Source organism: Bombina bombina, chromosome 8 (genome assembly GCF_027579735.1).
Source record: "Bombina bombina isolate aBomBom1 chromosome 8, aBomBom1.pri, whole genome shotgun sequence".
In the NCBI taxonomy this organism is placed as follows: Eukaryota; Metazoa; Chordata; class Amphibia; order Anura; family Bombinatoridae; genus Bombina; species Bombina bombina.
In genome coordinates, this window is record NC_069506.1 from 82,262,997 (window position 1) to 82,288,318 (window position 25,322).

Genomic DNA, 25,322 nt, shown 5'->3' on the forward strand with positions numbered 1-25,322 from the left:
AGATATGAATTAATGGTCGGTGTGAATCACAACAAGATCATCCAATCTGTGCGGCGCAACGGTACACACCCCCTTACTGAAATCTTATGATTGGATTAGACCATTACTATGACACGTTCTGTAATACATGCCTTCAATGACCAATAGGAGTCAGATGTTTAAGAACCGGTAAAGGTGATTGATAGGCACATTGACCAATCGGATGCAAATGATTACGGAAAGAGCACCAATTGCATCTGGAAGGTGGGCAAAATGTTAGTATAAACAACGCTGAGTAGCAGCGGCCCGCACCCCCTCTGAGGAAGCGTTCTGTGAAACGCGCGTCAGGGGTCCAGCAGGAGCAGCCGTGTCTCTCCTGTCTGCCTTTTTTTAATTGCTTACCTAAGTTGTTAACTTGATACTATGGTTCAACAATAAGAGATACCTAATCCTGGTGCCCACTGTATTAGATGTTAAAAATTAAAAGTAATTCAGCCCTCGGATTGTAAGGGCTTAGCTTACTCTATATTGCAATATCAGTGGGCCCATGTTTACTAATGGTGAATGATTATTTGAACCTCTAATTCTTACCTGAAAACTAGGTTTAAGTGTTTTTATAATCCTCTGCTACTGTGTGAATGTGGGTTCCTAGTTTATATAAATAAAGATTTAAAGTATGAATGGTATGGAACTTTTTAAATTAGAGTATTCATCCTAAACAATTTTCCTTGGAGTAATATTGATATTGTTTTTGTGGAATTCAATGCTACAAACTCTATTGTATTCCTTATACAATTAGTTTAACTAGTTGAGTGGTTGTCCTGCATTGCGCACCATGTGACCGGGTGTGGTCACACTTTTGTTTTCTCTTTCCTGACCGATCTAGCTGTCGGAGAGGTCACTTCTTCTCTGGGTGCCTGGGTCTAGGAGGTGGTGAGTGCCCTTGTCATTGGGGGTATTTAGGTGCTGCTTTTGAGAAAAATAAAAAGTTCATTTATTTGTATTCTACTGTAATACCTGACTAAATTGTGAGGAGGCCTTGGTGTGCCCGCCCACTCAACTATGTTCCATATGCATAAACAAGGTTATTTTGTCTAAAAAGGTTAACCCCTTTAGTACGACTGAGCCGTCCACCTCTGAGGACTTGCCGTTCTGTGAGGTGCGTACCTGTCCATCATCTTCATTGTCTCATGCAGCTTCCCGTAGCATGCCTGATCCTCCATCTGGAGGGAGCCTTTTACCTTCAGACTTTACCATGCAGTTAAAGACGACGGTGTCTGAGGCCTTTAGTGCTTTATTTCACCCTGCTAAGTGCAAGCAAAATGTTAAACATAGCTCTCCGGTCCAGGGGACAGACATAAAGTGATTTGCTTGATTTGTCTGCTTTTCAGGTATCTCAGGATGGGTCACAATCTAAATCTTCAGAGGGTGAAATTTCTGGATCAGAGGCTGCTACCTCTAGGCCTCCGGCTGCGGAGGAACCAGCCTTTAGATTTAAAATTGAACACTTATGTTTTCTTCTTAAGGAGGTTCTGTCTACTCTAGAGGACCTGTGATCAATAAATTAGACAGAGTGTACGAAGATAGGGTAGCGCCGCTAACTTTTCCAATACCTGTAAAGATGGAGAATAATATTAAGAACAAATGGGATAGAATTGGATCTTCCTTTTCTCCTTTGTCTGCCTTTAAAAAATTGTTCCCGGTCCCGGACTCTCAGCTAGAGTTATGGTGTTCCGTCCCTAAGGTGAATGGTTAGCTAAGCGTACTACTATCCTTCTTGAGGACAGCTCGTCTTTCAGAGATCCGATTGATAAGAAAATGGAGACTTTTCTCAGGAAAATATTTCAGCATAAGGGATATTTATTTCAACCGACAGCGGCTGTTGCCTCGGTTGCTGGAGCTGCGGCCTACTGGTGCGACTCCTTCCTGACGTTATCCAGGAAAAAAATAAGGCTTTGAGAATTGCTAATTCCTTTATACGTGATGCAAACATGCAGATTATTCGCCTGAATGCTAAGATATCTGGTTTCTCAGTACAGACGCGTCGGGCGCTCTGGCTGAAGTCCTGGTCTGCGGACATGACTTCTAAGTCTAGACTACTTTCCCTCCCTTTTAAGGGAAACATTTGGTTTGGTCCAGGCCTGGACTCTATTATCTCCACAGTTACTGGGGTGCCTTCCTACCGCAGGATAAAAAGAACAAGTCTAAGGGACAAGAATCTAATTTTCGTTAATTTCGTTCTGAGAAGTCCCAACGTCAGCAGTCCTCCTCTAAGCCCGAGCAAACCAAGAGCACTTGGAACCTGACCCAATCCTGGAATAAATCCAAGCAGAACAAGAAGCACGCCAAGAACAAATCGGCATGAAGGGGCGGCCCCCGATCCACAGCTAGATTGTGTAGGGGGCATACTGTCGCTGTTTTCAGACGCTTGGTCCAAGGTCGTGCATGATCCGTGGGTCCTGGAGGTCATAGCTCAGGGATACAAGATAGGTTTCAAATCTCACCCTCACAATGGCAGATTTCTCCTCTCAAGCCTGTCTTTAAAACCAGAAAAGAGGGAAGCCTTTCTGGGGTGCGTGCGGGATCTGTCCTCCTTAGGGGTCATTGTCCCGGTTCCTATGGCAGAAAGAAGTTTGGGATACTTCTCAAACCTGTTTGTGGTCCCAAAGAAGGAGGGAAGTTTCCGATGTCTACCTTCACGTTCTAAGGTTTGCGTTCCTGGATCAGCACTTCCAGTTCATTGCACTTCCATTTGGTCTTGCTACGGCCCTAACAATCATCACAAAGGTTCTGGGAGCTCTCCTGGCTGTCACCAGAACCCAAGGTATAGCAGTTTCTACCTACTTGGACGACATTCTGGTTCAAGCACCATCCTATTGTCTTGCAAAAAAAACATTTGCTTTCTCTTATCTCTCTTCTTCGATCACATGGATGGAAGATAAACATAGAGAAGAGTTCTCTCATCCCGTGCGCCAGGTTAGAATTCCTGGGCACTATAATAGATTCAGTATCCATGATGATATTTATAACCGACCAGAGACGGTGCAAGCTAGCGTCGGCATGTCTTGCCCTCTGGATCTCCTTAAGGCCATCTGTGGCTCAGTGTATGGAGGTAATTGGTCTCATGGTGTCCAGCATGGACATCATTCCTTTTGCAAGTTTCCATCTCAGACCGCTACAACTGTGCATGCTGAGGCAGTGGAACGGTGATCATTCGGATCTGTCTCAACAGATTTCTGTAGACAACCGGTCGATAGAATTGCTCTCTTGGTGGCTGTGTCCAGGTCATCTGTCCCGAGGAACATCCTTTCTCAGACCATCCTAGGAGATTGGGACTACGGACGCAAGCCTCTCAGGATGGGGAGCTGTTTGTGGTACCAAGAAGGCACAGGGCCTGTGGTCGCAGGAGGATAGCACCCTCCCGATCAACATTTTGGAACTTCGAGCAATTTACAATGCTGTGAAGGCTTGGCCTCTTCTAAGTTCGGCCCAGTTTATCAGATTCCAATTGGACAATATAACCTCGGTGGCTTACATCAACCATCAAGGGGGAACGAGAAGCTCCCTAGCGATGAGGGAAGTATCTCGGATTCTGGAGTGGGCGGAGGCCCACAACTGTTCACTTTCAGCGATCCACATTCCGGGTGTGGACAACTGGGAAGAGGACTTTCTCAGCAAACAATTCTTTCATCCAGGGGAATGGTCTCTCCATCCCGAGGTGTTTGCGGAGATATGCTTCAGGTAGGGGACGCCGGAGATAGATCTCATGGAGTCTCGTCTTAATGCCAACCTACCCGGATATGGGTCGAGGTCCATGGATCCTCAGGTGGAGCTAATAGCCTTGGAGGTTCAATCTAATCTACCCTTTTCTGCCTTTACCACTCCTTCCTCGTGTAGTGGCCCGCATCAAGCAGGAGCAAGCGTCAGTGATACTGATTGTTCCATCATTCTCCATCGTGGCCGCGATGGACGTGGTTCGCGGATCTAGTGAGGATGTCATATTCTCCTCCATGGAGGTTACCTTGTCGCAGGGATCTGCTGGAACAAGGTTCTTTTGTTCACCAAAATCTAGATTCTCTGAGGCTGACTGCGTGGAGATTGAACGCTTAGTCCTATCCAAGAGAGGGGTTTCTGAGAGAGTTATTGATACTCTCATTCAAGCTCGTAAGCCGGTTACTCGTCTCATCTATCATAAGGTGTGGAGAACCTTTTTATTCTGGTGCGAAGAGTGTGGATTTCTTTGGCATAAAGTTAAGGTTGCCAGGATTCTGATGTTTCTCCAAGATGGTCTGGAGAAGGGTCTTTTGGCCAGCTCCCTGAGGGGACAGATTTCGGCCTTGTCTGTTTTACTGCACTAGAGGCTCTCTGAGCTTCCAGACGTTCAGTCCTTTGTTAAGGCTCTGATTAGAATCAGACCTTTGTTCAGATCTTCGGCTCCTCCTTGGAGTCTGAATCTGGTTCTTAAGGTTTTGCAACGGGCTCCGTTTGAGCTTATGCATGAAATCGATATTAGGTTGTTGTCCTGGAAAGTTCTCTTTTTACTGGCTATTGTTTCGGCGCACAGAGTATCTGAGATTGTAGCCTTGCAATATGAGCCTCCTTATCTGGTGTTCCATTCGGATAAGGCTGTCCTGCGTACTAAGTTAGGGTTTCTCTCTAAAGTCGTGTCAGACCGCAACATCAATCAAGAGATTGTGGTCCCTTCATTATGTCCTAATCCTTCCTCTTCGAAGGAACGTTTGCTTCATAACTTGGACGTGGTTCGCCTTTGTACGTTTTATCTTCAAGCTACTAAGGATTTTAGACAAGCTTCTTCCTTATTTGTGGCATACTCTGGGAAGCGTAAGGGCCAGAAGGTCTCTTCGACTTCCTTATCTTTTTGGTTGAGGAGTCTTATTCGCTTAGCCTATGAGACAGCGGGACATAGACCCCCTCAGAGAATTACGGCTCATTCTACTAGAGCAGTGGCCTTTAAGAACGAGACCTCTATGGAGCAGATTTGTAAGGTGACCACCTGGTCCACCTTACACACTTTTTCTAAATTTTACAAGTTTAATATTTTTGCTTCAGCTGAAGCAGCCTTTGGGAGAAAAGTTTTGCAGGCTTTGGTGCCCTCAGATTATGATTCACCTCTCTTTTGTCCCTCCCGTTATCATTCAGTGTCCTCTAGAGCTTGGGTATAAGTTTCCCAACAGTAAGGTATGATGCCGTGGACTCTCCTTGTATTAAGAAGGAAAACATAAATTATGCTTACCAGATAATTTAATTTCCTTATGTACAAAGAGAGTCCACGGCCCCCGCCCATATTCTCCGATGGGCGGCCCCTTAAATTATCATTTTCTTCTGGCACCTTTTATACCCTGATATTTCTTCTACTGTTCCTCTGCAGGTTCAAATAAAGATACCAAAACAACGAAGAAAAATCTTTAAAAAGAATAAATTAGAAAGTTGCTTAAAATGGCATCCTCTATCTGAATCATAAAAGTAACAAATTTGGGTACAATATCCCTTTAACCGTTCAAGTGTTTTAAGGATTTAAAAGATGAGGTAGAATGACAAAGCAAACTTAAAGGAACATTAAACTCAGAATTAATTCCAAATAAAATATTTAATTGAAGAAAATAGAACATTGCAATAATAAGTTTTTCTCTTGAATGCTTTTGCTTTAAAATACCTCTGTAAATTGTGCTTTTTCCACTCCCAACCCATAGGCTAGAGTGCCTGTTTCATAGAAAAAGAATGGTGACATTCATCTGATATTCTTTAATATTATTCAAGGCACAAGCTTCACTTGCATTTGACCCTTAATTGCTACAGAAATGTAGACTAGGAACACAAATACCACCAGGCTGTTCAAGGGGTTTATCCCCAAATAGTGCTAATAAAATCCTCATGTTCATTTACATTGATTTTCTTTCTTTTTTTTTTTCTTTTAGATCTACGAAAGATCGTTCCTGCTTTACTGTGGTTTTAAACAATCTTCGTGTATTTCTGATATTTGATTGGTTGGTTCTTGTACACAAGTTTCTTCAAACACCAAGTGGAACAAAACAAATAACCAATGGTTCCTTGCTCGCAGAGAATAGCAATGTTTTACCTGTGGTTCCTAAAACTGTAAAATCTGGGGTTGTAACAAAAAGATCATCGGTACAAATCACTCCTGAAAAGCAATCCGAAGTTAAGATCAATGTGACCGGTGAGAGCCCTAGTTTTTTTTATACTTTATCAGGATATTATATTGAAGGATTGGGATTTTGACTGTCTAAGTATGCAGAGGATGTCACTATTTTGTACTTCAGTAGAAAATGATCTATCAATTTAGTGCATTAATATTGACATATGGACTAATGACCCATTAGTCTTGTCAAGTGACATTCTACACATTGGTTGCTTGAAATTTATTACAAGTTCATATCTGTCCTTAATTGACTATAGCAAAGATTATGAAATGAACATACCCAAGATATTTTCAATGATTAGATCATTAGAGCCCTATTTATCAAGCTGTCAACCCCAAATACGCTGGAATTCCGAATTCAGCCTGATTCACCTTATTTTTATATCCCTATCTTATAATAAATTTAAACTTACCTTTAGAATTAAAAGAAACTACATTAAACTACTAATTAACCTACCCTAACTATTATCCTAAAAATACATTAAACTATATTAAACTATTCATTAAGCTATCCTAACTATTATACTAAAATTACATTACATTTCTGTATATTAAACTATTAATTAACCTACCCTAACTACTTAAATTACATTAAACTACAAATTAAGTTAACTATATTACATATTTAAAAAACTAACCCTAATCAAGTTATTTAAATCTACAATAAAGAATAACTAATTTACAAAAAATAACAACTAAGTTACAAAAAATAAAAAACACTAAGTTACAAAAAAATAAAAAACACTAAGTTACACAGAATAAAAAAGAAATGATCAAATATTTAAACTAATTACACCTAATCTAATAGCCCTATCAAAATAAAAAAGCCCCCCCAAAATAAAAAAAACCTAGCCTACAATATACTACCAATGGCCCTTAAAAGGGCCTTTTGCAGGGCATTGCCCCAAAGTAATCAGCTCTTTTACCTTTAAAAAAAAATACAAACACCCCCCAACAGTAAAACCCACCACCCACACAACCAAACCTCCCAAATAAAATTCTATCTAAAAAACCTAAGCTCCCCATTGCATTGTATGGGAATTGCCCTTAAAAGGGCATTTAGCTCTTTTTCCGCCCAAAGTCCCTAAACTAAAATTAAAACCCACCCAATAAACCCTTAAAGAAAAACTAACACTAACCCCCGAAGATCCACTTACAGTTTTTGAAGACATCCATCCTCAACGAAGCGGCAGACGTCCTCAGCAAAACCGGCAGAAGTCTACATCCAAGCGGGCTGAGGTCTTCATCCAACCGGCATCTTCTATCTTCATCCACCCGGCGCGGAGCGGCTCCATCTTCAAGACATCCAGCGCGGAGCATCCTCTTCTTCCGACGTCTTCTCAACAATGAAGTTTCCTTTAAATGACGTCATCCAAGATGTCGTCTCTTAGATTCCAATTGGCTGATAGAATTATATCAGTCAATAGGTATTAAGGTAGAAAAAATCCTATTTGCTGTTGCTATCAGCCAATAGGATTGAGCTTTCATCCTATTGGCTGATCCAATCAGCCAATAGAATGCGAGCTCAATCCTATTGGCTGATTGGATCAGCCAATAGGATGAAAGCTCAATCCTATTGGCTGATTGCAACAGCCAATAGGATTTTTCCCACCTTAATTCCTAATGGCTGGTAGAATTCTATCAGTCACTCTGAATCTGAGACGCCATCTTGGACGTCATTTAAAGGAAACTTCATTGTTGAGAAGACGTCGGAAGAAGAGGATGCTCCACGCCGGATGTCTTGAAGATGGAGCTGCTCCGCGCCAGATGGATGAAGATAGAAGATGCCGTCTGGATGAAGACTTCTGCCAGCTTCGCTAAGGACTTCTGCCGCTTCATTGAGGATGGATGTCGGGTCTTCAAAAACTGTAAGTGGATCTTTGGGGGTTAGTGTTAGTTTTTTTTTAAAGGTTTATTGGGTGGGTTTTAATTTTAGCTTAGGGACTTTGGGCGGAAAAAGAGCTAAATGCCCTTTTAAGGGCAATGCCCATACAAATGCCCTTTTCAGGGTTTAGTTGTGTGGGTGGTGGGTTTTACTGTGGGGGGTGTTTGTATTTTATTTTACAGGGAAAAGAGCTTATTTCTTTGGGGCAATGCCCCGCAAAAGGCCTTTTTAAGGGCCATTGGTAGTTTATTGTAGGCTAAGTTTTTCTTTATTTTTTTTTTGGGGGGGGGGGCTTTTTTATTTTCATAGTGCTATTAGATAAGGTGTAATTTGTTTAAATATTTGATCATTTCTTTTTTATTTTGTGTAAGTTAGTTGTTATTTTTTGGTAACTTAGTAATTCTTTATTGTAGATTTAAATAATTTGAGTAGGTTTAGGTTTTTAAAAATATAATATAGTTAATTTAATTGTTAGTTTAATGTAGTTTTAGTATAATAGTTAGGGTAGGTTAATTAATAGTTTAATATAGTTTAATGTAATTTAGTATAATAGTTAGGGTAGGTTAATTAATAGTTTAATATAGTTTATTTTAATTCTAGAGGTAAGTTTAAATTTATTATAAGATAAGGATGAGTTAATATTTAATGGAATGTTAGCGGGTTGTTAGGTTTAGGGGTTAATAGCTGAATTTAGTTTATGGCGATGTGGGGGGCTGGCGGTTTAGGGGTTAATAGGTTTAGTAAGTGGTAGTGATGTGGGAGGGGAATGGTTTAGGGGTTAATAAATTTATTTAGTTGTGGTGGGCCCCGGGAGCGGAGGGATAGGGGTTAATAACTTTATTAGAGTTGCAGTGGGCTCCAGGAGCGGAGGGATGGGGTTAATAACTTTATTAGAGTTGCGGTGGGCTCCGGGAGCGGAGGGATAGGGGTTAATAACTTTATTAGAGTTGTGGTGAGCTCCGGGAGCGGCAGGATAGGGGTTAATAGCTTTTATTTAGTTGTGGTGGGCTCCGGGAGCAGCAGGATAGGGGTTAATACATTTATTTAGTTGTGGTGGGCTCCGGGAGCGGCGGGATAGGACTTAAACATTTTAGTATAGTGGCAGCGTTTAGTGACCGGATATAAATAAAGCTGGGAAAAAGCTGAATAGCAGCGAGATCGATGACCGTTAGTTAACAACAGTCCGCTGCTCATTGCCCCGTACTTGGTGCGTGGCTTTTTGACAGCTTTTTAAAAAAATAAGGAGAGCGTATTCAGGTCCGCGGCCGCGATGTTAGGCGAGAGTATTGGTGCCGGCGAATGCAGCTTAGTTGACGGCTTGATAAGTAGGCCTCTATGACTTCAGACAATGTTGATATATATATATATATATATAGATATATATATATATATATATATATATATATATATATATATATATATATATATATATTGATATTTTCCCACCAGTTCCCCAGCTGCTGTGTATAATCTGTAGAATGCAAGTGACATTACTTGCAATTCTTCCTAACTGGAAGAAAGAGGATACCTTTTCCAGTATTCTCTTCTTGTGTGGACATTCACTAACAATTAGGGGAGCCTCTAGTGGAAGCTGTAGGAGTTAAAGGGGCAGTACAGTCATAATTAGACATTCATGATTTAGGCAGAGCATACAATTTTATACAACTTTCCAATTTACTTCTATTATTTAATTTGCTTCCTTCTCTTGTTATCCTTTGCTGAAATGTTTATCTAGGCCAGCTCACTTGCAGCAGAGAACCTAGGTTCTAGCTGTTGATTGGTGGCTGCATATATATATCGATTGTGATTGGCTCACCCATGTGTTCAGTTAGAAACCATTAGTGCATTGCTGCTCCTTCAGCAAATTATACCAAGAGAATGAAGCAAATTAAATAATAGGAGTAAATTAGAAAGTTGTTTAAAATTGTATTCTCTATCTGAATCATGAAAAAAAAAATGGGTTTCATGTCCCTTTAAATTTGCTTTCTTCTGTTATCCTTTGCTGGAAGGTTTATCTAAGTAAGCTCAGGAGCAGCAAAGAACCTAGGTTCTAGCTGCTGAATGGTGGCTACATATATATACCTATTGTAATTGGTCTTACCCATGTGTTCAGTTCGAAACCAGTAGTGCGTTGCTCCTTCATCAAATGATACCAAGAGAATAAAGCAAATTTGATAAAAGAAGTAAACTGGAAAGTTGTTTAAAATTGTATGTGCTACCTAAATCATGAAATACATATTTTGGTTTTCTTTAAGGAACCCGGAGCAAGTTCCAAGATTGTATACTAATTATTTTATTCATTAGCCATTCCTCTCTATGTGTGTGGCATAATCATTTGGCTCATGTCTCTTAGGGATTTACTGCATGAATGTATATTGGTAAAATGCATTTCCTTCTCAATACAGGGAGAGTCCACAGCTGCATTCCTTACTTGTGGGAAATACTGAACCTGGCCACCAGGAGGAGGCAAAGACACCCCAGCCAAAGGCTTAAATACCTCCCCCTCTCCCCTTATCCCCCAGTCATTCTTTGCCTTTCATCACAGGAGGTTGGCGGAGAAGTGTCAGAAGATTTCAGAGTAGTTCCTTAGGAAGGGGATCTTCACTTGAGATGGGACTGGAGTTTTAAAGTGAAGGTAAACATTGATGAATGAAAGCCTGTTTTTTAAAAATACTATTAAAAACAGGGGCACTTTCATTCATCAAAGTTTAGAAAGCAGCCGTTTGGTTAAAAACTTACCTTTGCTTTTTTTCACACCCAGAGCATCTTCCCCCACCCGGAGATCCTCTCTTCACACGTCATCAATAAATAATCCAGCTTCCTCCAATCACAGCATGGCCTCAGGCAATGACTACCCTGGGGAGAAAGCCTTGATTGGAGGAAGCTGGATTAGTCATTGATGATGTGTGAAGAGAGGATCTCCGGGTGGGGGAAGCTGCTCTGGCTGCGAAAAAAAATAAAGGTAAATTTTTAATCAAAACGGCTGCTTTCTAAACTTTGATGAATGAAAGTGCCCCTGTTTTTAATAGTATTTTTTTAAAACGGGCTTTCATTCATTAAAGTTTACCTTCACTTTAAGTAGTCTTGTCAGCCTCTCAGTGAGTCTATTCTGTGAACCCATCCAGACTCAGATTAATAGCTCCTTAGCAATCAGTGTTGACGAGTTTCACTGCCTGCTTTTTCTCACTCAAGTCGATGTCAGGAGCTACGCTACAAGACTGTCACACTTGAGAGGCTGTGTTTCTGTTCCACAGCATGAATTCCGGTAAGATCGTTTACATTTTTACACACATTGCAAACGCTAAAAGTCAGGGTCACAGTGTGGCTCCTTTTATCTATATGGAATCAAGGGTTAATATCTCCTGAGGGGGGTTATGAACAGTTGGGTTTAATCATATATGCTTTATTTGATTTTATGCTGCTTTATGTGTAAGATGTTTATGGGCTCATAGGCTGAGATGGAACATACAGGTTTCACTTTCACTTTGAATGTTGCGCAGCTTAAAAGCTTGGCACATTTTTTCTCATAGCAGGGACGGTCCTGCATTGCCCACCATGTGACCGGTATGGTCGAGGCTTCCATTTCCTTTCTCTTGACCGAGTTACTACCAGAGAGAAGTTTTATCTCTGTTCTGTTTGGGTCATAGGAGGTAGTGAGTGCCCCAGCCATTGGGGGTATAAAGGTGCCGTTTTATTATTTAAAATAAAGTTTGTTTTTTCTGTAGTCCTCCGCATATCGTACTTAGGCTATGGAGGATTCTAAATCATTAGATGGTTCTCCCTCTTTTTCAAAGAGTAATGCCTGTTTATATTGTGGGGGAGTTCTGGAATATCCACCCTCTCAATTATGTTCCATATGCCTTGATAAGGGGATTATATCAAATAAAGTTGGCATGTTTGATACCACTGAGCTGCCCACCTCTAAGGAGTCTTCGTCCAGTGAGGTGCACACCCTACATGCATCTTTTTATACACATGCAGCTTCCCATTGCACTGCTAATCCTCCATCTGAAGGGGGCCTTTTTTTCACCAGACGTTACTGCGCAGTTTCATACGGCGGTGTCTGTGGCCATTAGTGCTTTCCCTCCCACTGCTAAGCACAAGCGAAAGGTTAAATCTTGCACTCTTGCCCCAGGTGGCATCATGTAATTTGTCGGATATATCTGATTTGTTATTAGAGGATGAGGTTCTCTCTGAAACATCAGAGTATGAACTTTCAGGGTTGGAGTCTGCTGCCTATAATCCTTCCGCCTGTGGAGGATCCAGTTTTTAGATTTAGGACAGAACGTTTACGCTTTCTACTAAAGGAGGTTTTGACTACATTAGAGGTTCCAAAGGCTGAGCTGCCAGACGAACCTCTGGGCCCTAAATTTGATGGCAATCATTATTAAGGACGAGTGGGACAGGATTAGATTCCTCTTCCCATCATCTGCCTTTTAAGGATCCCGGTTCCGGGCTCTCGGATGGGTTTTCTTTTTCCCATCCCTACTTGGTTGGCACTATTTTTACGCTTGCCACATGTAATACTAGCCTGTGTGAGGTTAGTTTGTTGTTCATAGAGCCGCCGGATATAAGAATGGAAACTCTGTTAAAGAGGATGTTTCAGCCTATGGGATATTTGCTTTACTGGTGGTGCTTGTCGCCGCTGTTGCTGGAGCTGCTACCTTTTGGTGCGTCTCCTTCGTGAAAATGATCGAGGTGGATTGTTCCCTTGACATTTTTCAGGAAAGAATTACAGCCTTCTGGATTACTAATTCTTTTATCCGTGCTGTTATTACGCAGATTAATTAGCCTATGGCTAAGACTTCAGGTTTTCTTTTCAGGCCCGTAAGGCACTCTGACAGATATAACTTCTAAGTCTAGTTTCTTTCCCTCTCCTTTAAGGGAAATAGTTTGTTTGACTATCTCCACGGTGTCAGGGGTCAAGGATGCCTTCATACCGTAAAATAAGGAGAACAAATCTATGGAACAAAGTTCGTATTTTCGTTCCTTTAGTTCTAATAAAAGCCCAGCGTTCGAGGCCTCCGCTAAGCCAGAGCAAACCAAGTCCTGGAATAGATCCAAGCAGAGCAAAAAGCCCGCCGAGACTAAGTCCGCCTGAAGGATCGTCCTCCGGTCTTATTTTGGATCGTGTAGTGGGCAGACTTGCTTGATAATAGATTCCATAGACATGAGAACATTTCTAACAGACCAGAGAAGTTGGAAGCTAGCTTCAACATATCTTGCCCTCCAGACTGGACAAGGGCCTCTCAGCTAGTTCCTTGAAGGGACGAATTTTGGCCCTGTCTGTGTTTACTGCACAAGAGGCTCACTGAACTTCCGATGTACAGTCTTTTGTTAAGGTTCTGACTAGTATCAGGCCGGTGTTTAGATCTAATGCTCCTCCTTGGAGTTTAAATCTTGTTCTTAAAGTTTTGCAACGGGCTCCGTTTGAGCCTATGCATGAGGTTGACATTAAGTTGTTTGTTATGGACGGTTCTTGGAAGTTTCTTTTTCTACCAGTCTCTGAGATTGCTGCCTTGCAATGCGACCCTCCTTATTTGGGGTTCCACGCTGATAAGGCTGTTCTGCAAACCAAGTTAGGATTTCTTCCTAAGTTGTATCAAACCGCAACATCAATCAAGAAATTGTGGTTCCTTTCTTATGTCCTAAATCCTTCTTCATCTAAGCAACGTTTACTGCATAATCTGGATGTGGTTCATGCCTTGAAGCTCTATCTTCAGGCTACGAAGGAATTTAGACAAACTTCTTCTCTGTTTATCTTTTCTAGGAAGCGTAGGGGGTCAGAGGGCCTCTTCAACTTTCTTATCTTTTTGGGTGAGGAGTATCATCCGCTTAGCATATGATTCAGCGGGTCTTAAGCCTCCTCAGGGGATTACGGCTCTTTCTACGAGAGCAGTGGCTTCCTTATGGGCCTTCAAAAATGAGACCTCTATGGATCAGATTTGTAAGGCCGCTACCTGGTCCTCCTTACATACTTTTTCCAAATTTTACAAGTTTGATGTTTTTGCTTCTGCTGAAGCATCCTTCAGGAGAAAGGTTTTTGCAGGCTGTGGTGCCCTCAGATTAGGTGCCGCCTCTCTTTTTTTTACCCTCCCGTTAGCATTCAGTGTCCAGTGGAGCTTGGGTATAATTTCCCACAAGTAAGGAATGCAGCTGTGGACTATCCCTGTATTAAGACGGAAAACATAAATTATGCTTACCAGATGATTTCCTTTCCTTCTGTACAGGGAGTCCACAGCTACCGTCCGTGTTCTCCGATGGACGGCTCTAAATTTAATTTTTTTCTTGTGGCACCTTTTTCACCCTGATACTTCTCCTACTGTTTCTTGTTCCCTCTGCAGAATGACTGGGGGATGAGGGCAGTGGGGGAGGTATTTAAGCCTTTGGCTGTGGTGTCTTTGCCTCCTCCTGCTGGCCATGTTCAGTATTTCCCACAAGTAATGAATGCAGCTGTGGACTCTTCCTGTACAGAAGGAAAGGAAATTATCTGGTAAGCGTAATTTATGTTTTTGGTTTATTTAGCCCTTTATTCTTTACTATTGTGTCTGGATCCTTACTTCAGCCTTCTCTGTCCATGGCCAGAGCAGCAATGCACTACTGGGAGCTAGTTGCTGATTGGTGGCTATATGCATAAGCCTTTTGTCATTGACTCAGCAGATGTGTTGAGCTAGCTTCCAGTGGTGCATTGCTGCTCCTTCAACAAAGAGAATAACTCAAATTTTATAATAGAAGTAAATTTGAAAGTTTTTAAACCCCTTTGCTACTGGGAATTTCAGAGAAAAACTTTCCCAAAGTGCCAGATAATTTCTAGCAGTTTTGCTATCACTCCATTTAAACAGTAGAACAACTTATGCAGTCATAAGACAAATGGTTGTAAAAGTTTCTCTGGGATTCCCTTTGTTCAGGAACAGCAGACATAATACATGGCTTTGCCACTGTTTTTTTGGCATTTAGAAGGCCGCTAATTGTAGCTGCACACCCCACTTCTGAAATTACTGGCAGTGAAGGGGTTAAGCAGTTAGCTGTAAAGTTAATATTTGCTGTAGTGTAGGGCTTACCCTCACACTTCCTGATCACTATTTGATCCTTTCCAAACAGCTCCTTGCTTAGGTCAGAAGACATTATTGAAGCACCAATTTAGATATCGAGAAAAAAGGTTAAAAAGTCCAGGAAGGGGATTAAACTTACAAAAAGTATTATAAATATATATAGAGGGAGCGCTTATAAGGCTAAAATGTATACAAGGTTATATCAAAACTTAAATAAAAATTGTATTCAAATATATATTTATAAACAAAAAGTCTATAACAAAAGTAATTAGATATAATTAAATTAGATAATTAGATAATTTTTTCAAACTTTTTTGATACACCTTTTTTTAAACATGTGGAACTATTATTTTTGCACTATTTATGACTACTTTTTATTATATGTGCATATATATCTAATTACTTTTATTGTTGGACTTTTGGACTTTTTGTTTTTAATGTATACTTGAATAAAATTGTTATTTCAGTTTTCATATAGTTTTGTACACTACTTTTGACCTAAGCAAGAAGTTTTCTTTTCTCATATGCAAAATTTTTACTTACCTACCTTTTAGCTCATTTTTTCTCAACCGCGGTCCTCAATTTACCCCAATAGGGCAGGTTTTCATTATAGCTATACCAGTGCACATGTGAAATAATCAGCTGATGGCTAAGAACAGTTTAGTAACCATGGTGTTACTGATCAGCTGATTATTTCACTTGTACTGAATATCATTTTGAGCATGATGAAATCAAGTCATCTATAAGTGGAAGTTTTGTTTTCTCTTGCAAGGTGTATCCAGTCCACGGCTTTATCCTTTACTTGTGGGATATTCTCATTCCCTACAGGAAGTGGCAAAGAGAGCACACAGCAGAGCTGTCCATATAGCTCCCCCTCTAGCTCCGCCCCCCAGTCATTCTCTTTGCCGGCTCTGGCAGCAGGGCCTCTCTAAGGGAGTGTAAAGTGAATGTGGTGTTAGATTTGTAGTTATTTTTAAATGGTACCAGTTTGTACTATTTACTCTATAGCAGAAATGTGATGAAGAATTCTGCTGAGAGGAAAATGATTTTAGCATGTTGTAACTAAAATCCACTGCTGTTCCCACACAGGACTGAGGAGTACCAGAAAACTTCAGTTGGGGGGAACAGTTTGCAGGCTTAACTGCAATAAGGTATGTTCAGTCATATTTTTCAAGGCAAGATTCAGTTAATTCTAGAAGACTGACAAGAATCCCCATGTGGGGAAGGTAAGATATGTTCTGAGACTCAGTATAGAATTGAAGGCTTACTTAACAGGGCTCAATAGGCTGGTTGACACTGTTACAGGGCAATCGATTATTATTTGAGAAAATACTCGTTGTAGACACTTTTTAAGCACTTTTGTGTGTTTATTATGGGGTTATTTTCCACATGGCATATGTTTAGTCACCTAATTGTGATTTTGAAGGCCCCACAACTCCGGAGTGGAGGGGGAGGGGGCCTAATTTTGCGCCTCAGTTGCACAGTTATTATTAACAGACAGTTCATGCTGCTTCACGTGGAGGGTCCAGAGACTGTTGAGGACTTCAAAGAAGCTTGTTTTCCCCAAAACTAATCCCTAAGGGCAGGTAGGGCCACAGCAGTAAGCTGTGGCAAGGTGCTGTAGTTTGTTATCCGGTTGTCGGCTTTAGGCTGCTCCGGTTTGGGCATTAAGGGGTTAATCGGGCTGAAAATTGTTGTGCAATCATATCAAAGCCTTAGGCTCATATGGTGAAAATTTCAAAAAGATTGGTTCATTTTTCACGGTTTTGTAAAATTGTGTGCGCTTTTTATTTCTTAAAGGCACAGTAACGTTTTTTTCAAATTGTAATTTTTATTTGAATAAAGTGTTTCCAAGCCTGCTTGTGTATAATACTAGTCTGTTAAACATGTCTGACACTAAGGAAAGGGCTTGCGCTATGTGTTCAGAAGCCATGGTGGAACCCCCTCTAAAATTGTGTTCCAAGTGCACTAATGTGTCTATACACTTTAAAGATCATATTGTGTCACTTAAAAATGTAGCCCTAGATGATTCTTTGACTGAAGGTAACGAGGATAGTCCGCCTTCCTCTCCCCATGTGTCGCCACCAGTTACGCCCGCGTAAGCAATGCCTAGTACCTCTAGTGCGTTGGCCCCTATTACATTACAACAACTAGCGACAGTCATGGATAATTCCCTTGCAGCATTTCTATCCAAACTGCCAGTATTTCCTACAAAGCGTGATAGCTCTGTTTTAAGAACAGATTATGAGCAGTCAGAAGCTTTGGGAGGTTTATCTGATGTACCCTCACAACACTCTGAAGTGGGGGTGAGGGATTTGATGTCTGAAGGAAAAATTTCCGACTCAGGAAAGGTTTCTCAGCGGGCAGAATCAGATTCACTAGCGTTTAAATTTAAATTGGAACACCTCCGCGTATTGCTTAGGGAGGTTTTATCCACTCTGGATGATTGTGACCCTATGGTGGTTCCAGAGAAATTGTGTAAGATGGACAAATACCTAGAAGTCCCGGTATACACTGATGCGTTTCCGATCCCTAAAAGGGTAGCAGACATTGTTTCTAGGGAGTGGGAGAGACCAGGTGTCCCTTTTGTTCCCCCCCCCCTATTTTTAAGAAAATGTTCCCCATAACTGACCCCAGGCGGGACTCGTGGCAGACGGTCCCTAAGGTAGAGGGGGCAGTTTCTACACTGGCTAAGCGCACAACTATTCCAATTGAAGACAGTTGTGCTTTTAAAGATCCTATGGATAAAAAGTTAGAAGGTTTACTAAAGAAAATTTTTGTTCAACAAGGTTTCCTTCTCCAACCCATTGCCTGCATTATTCCTGTAACTACTGCAGCGGCTTTTTGGTTTGAGGCGCTGGAGGAGTCGCTCCAGAGGGAGTCATCATATGACGAAGTCATGGATAGAATTAAAGCTCTAAATCTTGCTAATTCTTTTATCACAGATGCCGCTTTGCAATTGGCTAAGTTAGCGGCAAAAATTTCAGGTTTCGCCATTATGGCGCGCAGGGCACTTTGGCTCAAGTCATGGTCGGCCGATGTGTCGTCAAAATCCAAATTACTAAATATCCCTTTCAAGGGCAAAACCCTTTTCGGGCCAGAATTGAAAGAGATTATTTCAGAAATCACTGGGGGAAAGGGCCATACTCTCCCTCAGGATAGGCCCTTTAGGGCTAAAAACAAAGCTAATTTTCGTTCCTTTCGTAACTTCAGGAGCGGTCCCGTTTCAGCCTCTACAGTTGCAAAGCAAGAGGGTAACGCTTCACAGCCCAAGGCAACCTGGAAGCCTTTACAGGGCTGGAACAAGGGTAAACAGGCCAAGAAGCCTGCAGCTGCTACTAAGACAGCATGAAGGGGTAGCCCCCAATCCGGGACCGGATCTGGTAAGGGGCAGACTCTCTCTCTTCGCTCAGGCTTGGGCAAGAGATGTTCACGATCCCTGGGCAGTAGAGATTGTTACCCAGGGATATCTTCTAGAATTCAAGGACTCCCCTCGAAGGGGAAGGTTCCACATTTCTCGTCTGTCTACAGACCAGACAAAGAGAGAGGCGTTCTTACGCTGTGTAGAAGATCTACTCACGATGGGAGTGATATGTCCAGTTCCAATTGCAGAACAAGGAATGGGCTTTTACTCAAACCTGTTTGTGGTCCCCAAAAAAGAGGGAACTTTCAGACCAATCCTGGATCTAAAAATTCGAAACAAATTCCTCAGAGTCCCATCATTCAAGATGGAGACTATTCGAACAATCTTACCAGTGATCCAGGAAGGTCAATATATGACTACCGTGGATTTAAAGGATGCATACCTACATATCCCTATCCACAAAGATCATCACCAGTTTCTCAGGTTCGCTTTTCTGGACAAGCATTACCAGTTTGTGGCTCTTTCGGTTTGGCCACTGCTCCCAGAATTTTCACAAAGGTGCTAGGTTCCCTTCTGGCGGTGCTAAGACCGCAGGGCATAGCAGTAGCGCCTTACCTAGATGACATCCTAATTCAGGCGTCTTCTTTTCCCAGAGCCAAGGCTCACATGGAGATTGTACTGGCCTTTCTAAGGTCTCACGGGTGGAAGGTGAACATCGAAAAGAGTTCTCTGTACCGTTCACAAGGGTTCCCTTCCTGGGAACACTAATAGATTCGGTAGAAATGAAGATATTTCTGACGGAGGTCAGAAAGTTAAAGCTTTTAACTACTTGCCGAGTACTTCATTCCATTCCTCAGCCATCTGTAGCTCAGTGCATGGAGGCAATCGGATTAATGGTAGCGGCAATGGACATAGTCCCTTTTGCTCGAATACATCTCAGACCAATGCAACTGTGCATGCTCAAACAGTGGAATGGGGATTACGCAGACTTGTCTCCTCAAATACAGTTGGACCAGGGGACCAGAGACTCTTTTCTCTGGTGGTTGTCTCAGGATCATCTGTCTCAGGGAACATGTTTCCGCAGACCAGAGTGGATCATTGTAACGACCGATGCCAGTCTGTTAGGCTGGGGTGCAGTCTGGGACTCCCTGAAAGCTCAGGGTTTATGGTCTCGGGAAGAATCTATTCTCCCGATCAACAATTTGGAACTGAGAGCGATATTCAATGCGCTTCAGGCATGGCCTCAACTAGCTGCGGCCAAATTCATCAGATTTCAGTCGGACAACATCACGACTGTAGCTTACATCAATCATCAGGGGGGAACGAAGAGTTCCCTAGCAATGAAGGAAGTCACCAAAATAATCAGGTGGGCGGAGGATCACACCTGCCATCTCTCAGGAATTCACATCCCAGGAGTGGACAACTGGGAGGCGGATTTTCTAAGTCGTCAGACTTTTCACCCGGGGGAGTGGGAACTCCACCCTTGAGGTTTTTGCTCAGCTGACTCAGCTATGGGACACTCCAGAATTGGATCTGATGGCGTTCCGTCAGAACACCAAACTTCCTCTCTACGGATCCAGGTCCAGGCACCCCAAGGCGGTATTGATAGATGCTCTAGCAGCGTCTTGGTCCTTCAATCTGGCTTATGTCTTTCCACCGTTTCCTCTTCTCCCTCGTCTGGTTGCCAGAATCAAGCAGGAGAAGGCTTCAGTGATTCTGATAGCGCCTGCGTGGCCACGCAGGACTTGGTATGCAGACCTAGTGGACATGTCATCTGTTCCACCATGGACACTGCCAATGAGGCAGGATCTTCTAATACAGGGTCCATTCAAGCATCCAAATCTAGTTTCTCTGCGTCTGACTGCTTGGAGATTGAACGCTTAATTCTATCAAAGCGTGGTTTCTCTGAGTCAGTTATGGATACTCTGATTCATGCTAGAAAGCCTGTCACTAGGAAAATCGATCATAAGATATGGCGAAAATATCTTTTTTGGTGTGAATCCAAGGGTTACTCATGGAGTAAGATTAGGATTCCCAGAATATTGTCTTTTCTCCAAGAAGGATTGGAGAAAGGATTGTCAGCTAGTTCCTTAAAGGGACAGATATCTGCTCTGTCTATTCTCTTACACAAGCGTCTGGCAGAGGTACCAGACGTTCAAGCGTTTGCTCAGGCTCTAGTCAGAATCAAGCCTGTTTATAAACCTGTGGCTCAGCCATGGAGTCTAAATCTAGTTCTTTCAGTTCTTCAAGGGGTTCCGTTTGAACCTTTACATTCCATAGATATTAAGTTATTATCTTGGAAAGTTCTGTTTTTGGTAGCTATATCTTCTGCTCGAAGAGTTTCAGAATTGTCTGCTTTACAGTGTGATTCACCTTACCTGGTGTTTCACGCAGATAAGGTTGTTTTGCGTACCAAACCTGGTTTTCTTCCTAAGGTTGTTTCTAACAAAAATATTAACCAGGAAATAATAGTTCCTTCTCTGTGTCCTAATCCATCTTCAAAGAAGGAACACCTGCTACACAATCTTGATGTGGTTCGTGCTTCAAAATTCTATTTACAAGCAACTAAAGACTTCAGACAAACATCATCTTTATTTGTCATTTATTCTGGTAAGAGGAGAGGTCAGAAAGCGACTGCTACCTCTCTTTCCTTCTGGCTGAAAAGCATCATCAGGTTGGCTTATGAGACTGCTGGCCAGCAGCCTCCTGAACGAATTACCGCTCATTCTACGAGAGCTGTGGCTTCCACATGGGCTTTCAAGAATGAGGCTTCTGTTGAACAGATTTGTAAGGCAGCGACTTGGTCCTCACTGCATACTTTTGCCAAATTTTATAAATTCGATACTTTTGCTTCTTCGGAGGCTATTTTTGGGAGAAAGGTTTTGCAAGCAGTGGTGCCTTTCCGTTTAAGGTACCTGTCTTGTTCCCTCCCTTCATCCGTGTCCTAAAGCTTTGGTATTTGTATCCCACAAGTAAAGGATGAAGCCGTGGACTGGATACACCTTGCAAGAAAAAACAGAATTTATGCTTACCTGATAAATTACTTTCTCTTGCGGTGTATCTAGTCCACTGCCCGCCCTGGCTATTAAGTCAGGTAAATAATTTTTTGTTTAAACTACAGTCACCACTGCACCCTATGGTTTCTCCTTTTTCTCCTAACCTTCGGTCGAATGACTGGGGGGGCGGAGCTAGAGGGGGAGCTATATGGACAGCTCTGCTGTGTGCTCTCGTTGCCACTTCCTGTAGGGAATGAGAATATCCCACAAGTAAAGGATGAAGCCGTGGACTGGATACACCACAAGAGAAAGTAATTTATCAGGTAAGCATAAATTCTGTTTTTTTCCTTTAATGCAGGTTTTTCCTTTGTCCCTGGGTACCAACAAACAAATTACATTTTCGATATTGCAATGTTTGTCTTATAGGCCATTGTTTACTTGTGTAGATGTCTAATAGAAGAATCTCTATAACTGATGTTCATATGCAGGAACACATAACAGACATAGGTTCAGCATAAAAAGGTTAATGCATATATAAAAAAGAGCAGCAATCAACAGTTTGAAGAATAATATATATTTCCTTGGAGAATGTGACTTTGCATTTGTACTTTGGTAGTTATGAACATAAAATACACTTCCTTAAAGGGACAGTAAAGTTCAAAATATTCAGATAGGGCATGTCATTTTAAACAACTTTCCAATTTACTTTTATCATCAAATTGCTTAGTTCTCTTGGTATTCTTAGTTGAAAGATAAACCCATGTAGGCTTATCAAATTTCTAAGCCCTGGAAGGCTTTTTCACAGCTAGCGGGTGTTAGTTCATGTGTGGCATATAGATAACATTGTGCTCACGAACGTGGAGTTAATTATGTGAGGGCACTGATTGGCTAAAATGCAAGTCTGTCAAAAGATCTGAGATAAGGAGGCAGTCTGCAGAGGTTTAGATACAAGGTAATCGCAGAGGTAAAAAGTGTATTAATATAACCATGTTGGTTATGCAAAACTGGGGAATGGGTAATAAAGGGATTTTATATATATTTAAACAATAACATTTTTGGTGTTTACTGTCCCATTAAGATGTTGATTGCTCTTTCTTTAGATTTCCTATATGTCAAATTACAAGAAACTACCTAATCCAGTGGGTTTTTCAGCTTTTAGTTCAAATAAAAGATAACGATTCTTCATGAACATATTTGATGCATTTACTTAAAGAATTTTGGGTATTGACATATGGTCACATATATTCTATTCTTTCATAGGCAATATTGTTCTTATTTTGTGTAGTGGATGATAACCAATTCACTTTTTTTATTTTATTTCAGGAACAGAGTTTGTGGTTGTTGAAGACATGTCCTGCTTTGATACCAATGCTATAATTCTCAAAGGAACAACTGTTCTCACATACAAACCTAAGCTGGTGGATCGGCCTTTTTCTGGTAGTTTATCTGGCGTTGAGGTGAGCTAAAAAAAATTAGGCACAGGAAGAGTAATGGCTACTGTTTTACTATTATTACGAAATATATTTTTTGCCATTTATAACATGCAACTTGAAGGGCTGCTGTATAATAATTTAAGGGACACAAAACCTAATTTTTTTCTTTTATGATTCAGATAGAGCATTCAATTTTAAGCAACTTTCCAATTTACTTCTTTTATAAAAAATGTATTTGTTTTCTTGCTATCTTTATTTGAAAAAGCAGGAACGTAAGATTAGGAGCCTGCTCATTTTTGGTTCAGACCTGGGTAGTGCTTGCTGATTGGTGGCTATTAAGCCACTAATCAGCAGGCGCTACCCAGAGAAATTAAGGAATCCAGGTGGCAGCTACACAACAGAAAAAACAGGTTTCTTTCTTAAGACACGGTAAGTCCACGGATCGTTAATTACTGTTGGGAATATCACTCCTGGCCAGCAGGGGGAGGCAAAGAGCACCACAGCAAAGCTGTTAAGTATCTCCTCCCTTCCCACAACCCCCAGTCATTCTCTTTGCCTTAAGTGCAAGGCGGAGGTGAAGTTTTAGGTGTCTGTACAAGATTCTTCTATCAAGAGTTTATTATTTTTGAAGCCTGAGCAGATTTGCTCTGATCTTCCCTGACATGCTGGGTTTAGCTGTACTCCACGTTAGTCTCTTCAGGAGGGTTGTTGTAGCTTTGAAGCAGCTAAAAACCTCACTGCTTTTTCCTAACAAATTTGCTGCCCTTCTACTGTATGCCAGAGTAGGCTTACTCTTTTCATCATTTCATTCTCCCTGTTGGACAGAAGGTGCAGGTAAGTGTCATTTATTCTTATTAGAGAACCTGGCACTCAAGATGGTTAACCCTTATGCACCTTATACTGGGACATATATCTTCCTGAGACGATGATTTTAACAAGCTGTCAGGGCACTGTGGGGACCTATGTGGATAAGAGAGGACTGTTTTCTTAGTGTTTCACTTTCTCAAACAGTTAGGTTTTATTGGTGGCTCAGTTTAAGAGGATTTATGCATTTGCTGTTATGGATTCCATTCCCTTTTGCTCGCTCGGCCCGTAATCACTATGGTGGCGTCATAGGGGGCGGGCTCCTCTTCCCCAGACACTGCAGGTGCTTTCTCTTGGTGCCCTTTTCTTCTTCAGAATCCTCTGACTGCGTCTTCCCCTTAAGTTGGCTCCTGCCTGTCAGGAGTGGAAAAATTAGCCTAACAGAGGTCAAGTAGTCACTGCAGCGTAACGCTGTGGTGTAGGGGTGTCTAGAGGTGTTAATAAATATTTTGGGGAAGCGGGTAAATTAAATAGATATTTCCTCTTCTTAAGGGCACTTTTTTATTCTATATAAACTGCAGTCTTAAAGAGACAGCTCCGTTTTTGCAGCTAAAATATTTTCTTTTTTTTTTTTTTTTTGTGTTTGTGTTTTTTCCTTCTGTGCAATATGGACTTAGAGCCTATATCTGTTGGGGAATGCAAACTTTGTTTGAAAGCCCAAGTTGAACCACCCTTGCCTTTCTGTAGTCCTTGTGTGGAAAGAACTTTATTGTATAAAGATAAATTGTTTGAGTCTGAGCCACGTGGATGCTGTCCAGACTATGCCACAGCCTTCCCCACAAGTGTCCCAAACTGTGCCATCATCTCACACAGTGCCCTGCGGTTCCTCACTATTTCCTGATGTAGTATTGTTAAAAGCTGAAATTGCGGCTCATGTCTCCTCAGACATGAGGCGCTAGCGGCCATCCCTATGCTGCAAGGGAGGCGTAAGAGGAAGTATTTTGAGTCAGACAGTAAGGTTTCTGATCCGTCTTAGGCTAACCAGGTTGCTCTTTCCCATAATTTGGCAGAGGAGGATACTTCGGTAGCCTCTGAGGGAGAACTCTCAGATTCGGATAGTGTAATTCCTGCTTCTGATGCTGAAGTGGTTTTCTTCAGATTCAAGCTTGAGCACCTCTGTGTCTTACTTAAGGAGGTTTTAGCTACCTTGGGCGACTCCAATACGCCTATCGTTGTCAACCCTAAAAAGGCGAGTAAATTAAATAGATACTTTGATGTTCCCTCTCCTGGGGAGGTGTCCCCAGTGCCAGACCGTGACAGAGATTATTTCCCAGGAATTGAAGAGGCCAGGAATACCTTTTCCCCCCTCTCCTGTCTTTAGGAAAATGTTCCTGGTCTCAGACTCCATCAAGGAGTTGTGGCAGGCGGTTCCTAAGGTGGAAGGGCGATTTCCACTTTGGCTAAGAGAACGACTATCCCTATTGAGGATAGTTGCTCTTTCAAGGATCCTATGGATAAAAAGCTGGAGGCCTTTTTAAAGAAAATATATACTCATCAGGGGTTACAATGGCAACCAGTGGTGTGCATTGATACAGTAACCAGTGCGGCAGCCTATTGGTTTGACACTTTGG

General features: G+C 41.7%; 1 protein-coding gene across 3 annotated transcripts in view; it reads left to right on the plus strand.

Moving 5' to 3' along the window:
- The window catches only part of VPS13D (vacuolar protein sorting 13 homolog D), a 1,255,097-nt gene that overhangs the window by 304,899 nt on the left and 924,876 nt on the right, over positions 1-25,322 (plus strand). For all 3 annotated transcript variants that reach the window (XM_053690423.1, XM_053690422.1, XM_053690424.1), the window contains 2 exons: positions 5,916-6,175; positions 22,778-22,911. In XM_053690423.1, the coding sequence (XP_053546398.1) occupies positions 5,916-6,175; positions 22,778-22,911 (394 nt within the window). The remainder of the gene's footprint in view (positions 1-5,915; positions 6,176-22,777; positions 22,912-25,322) is intronic.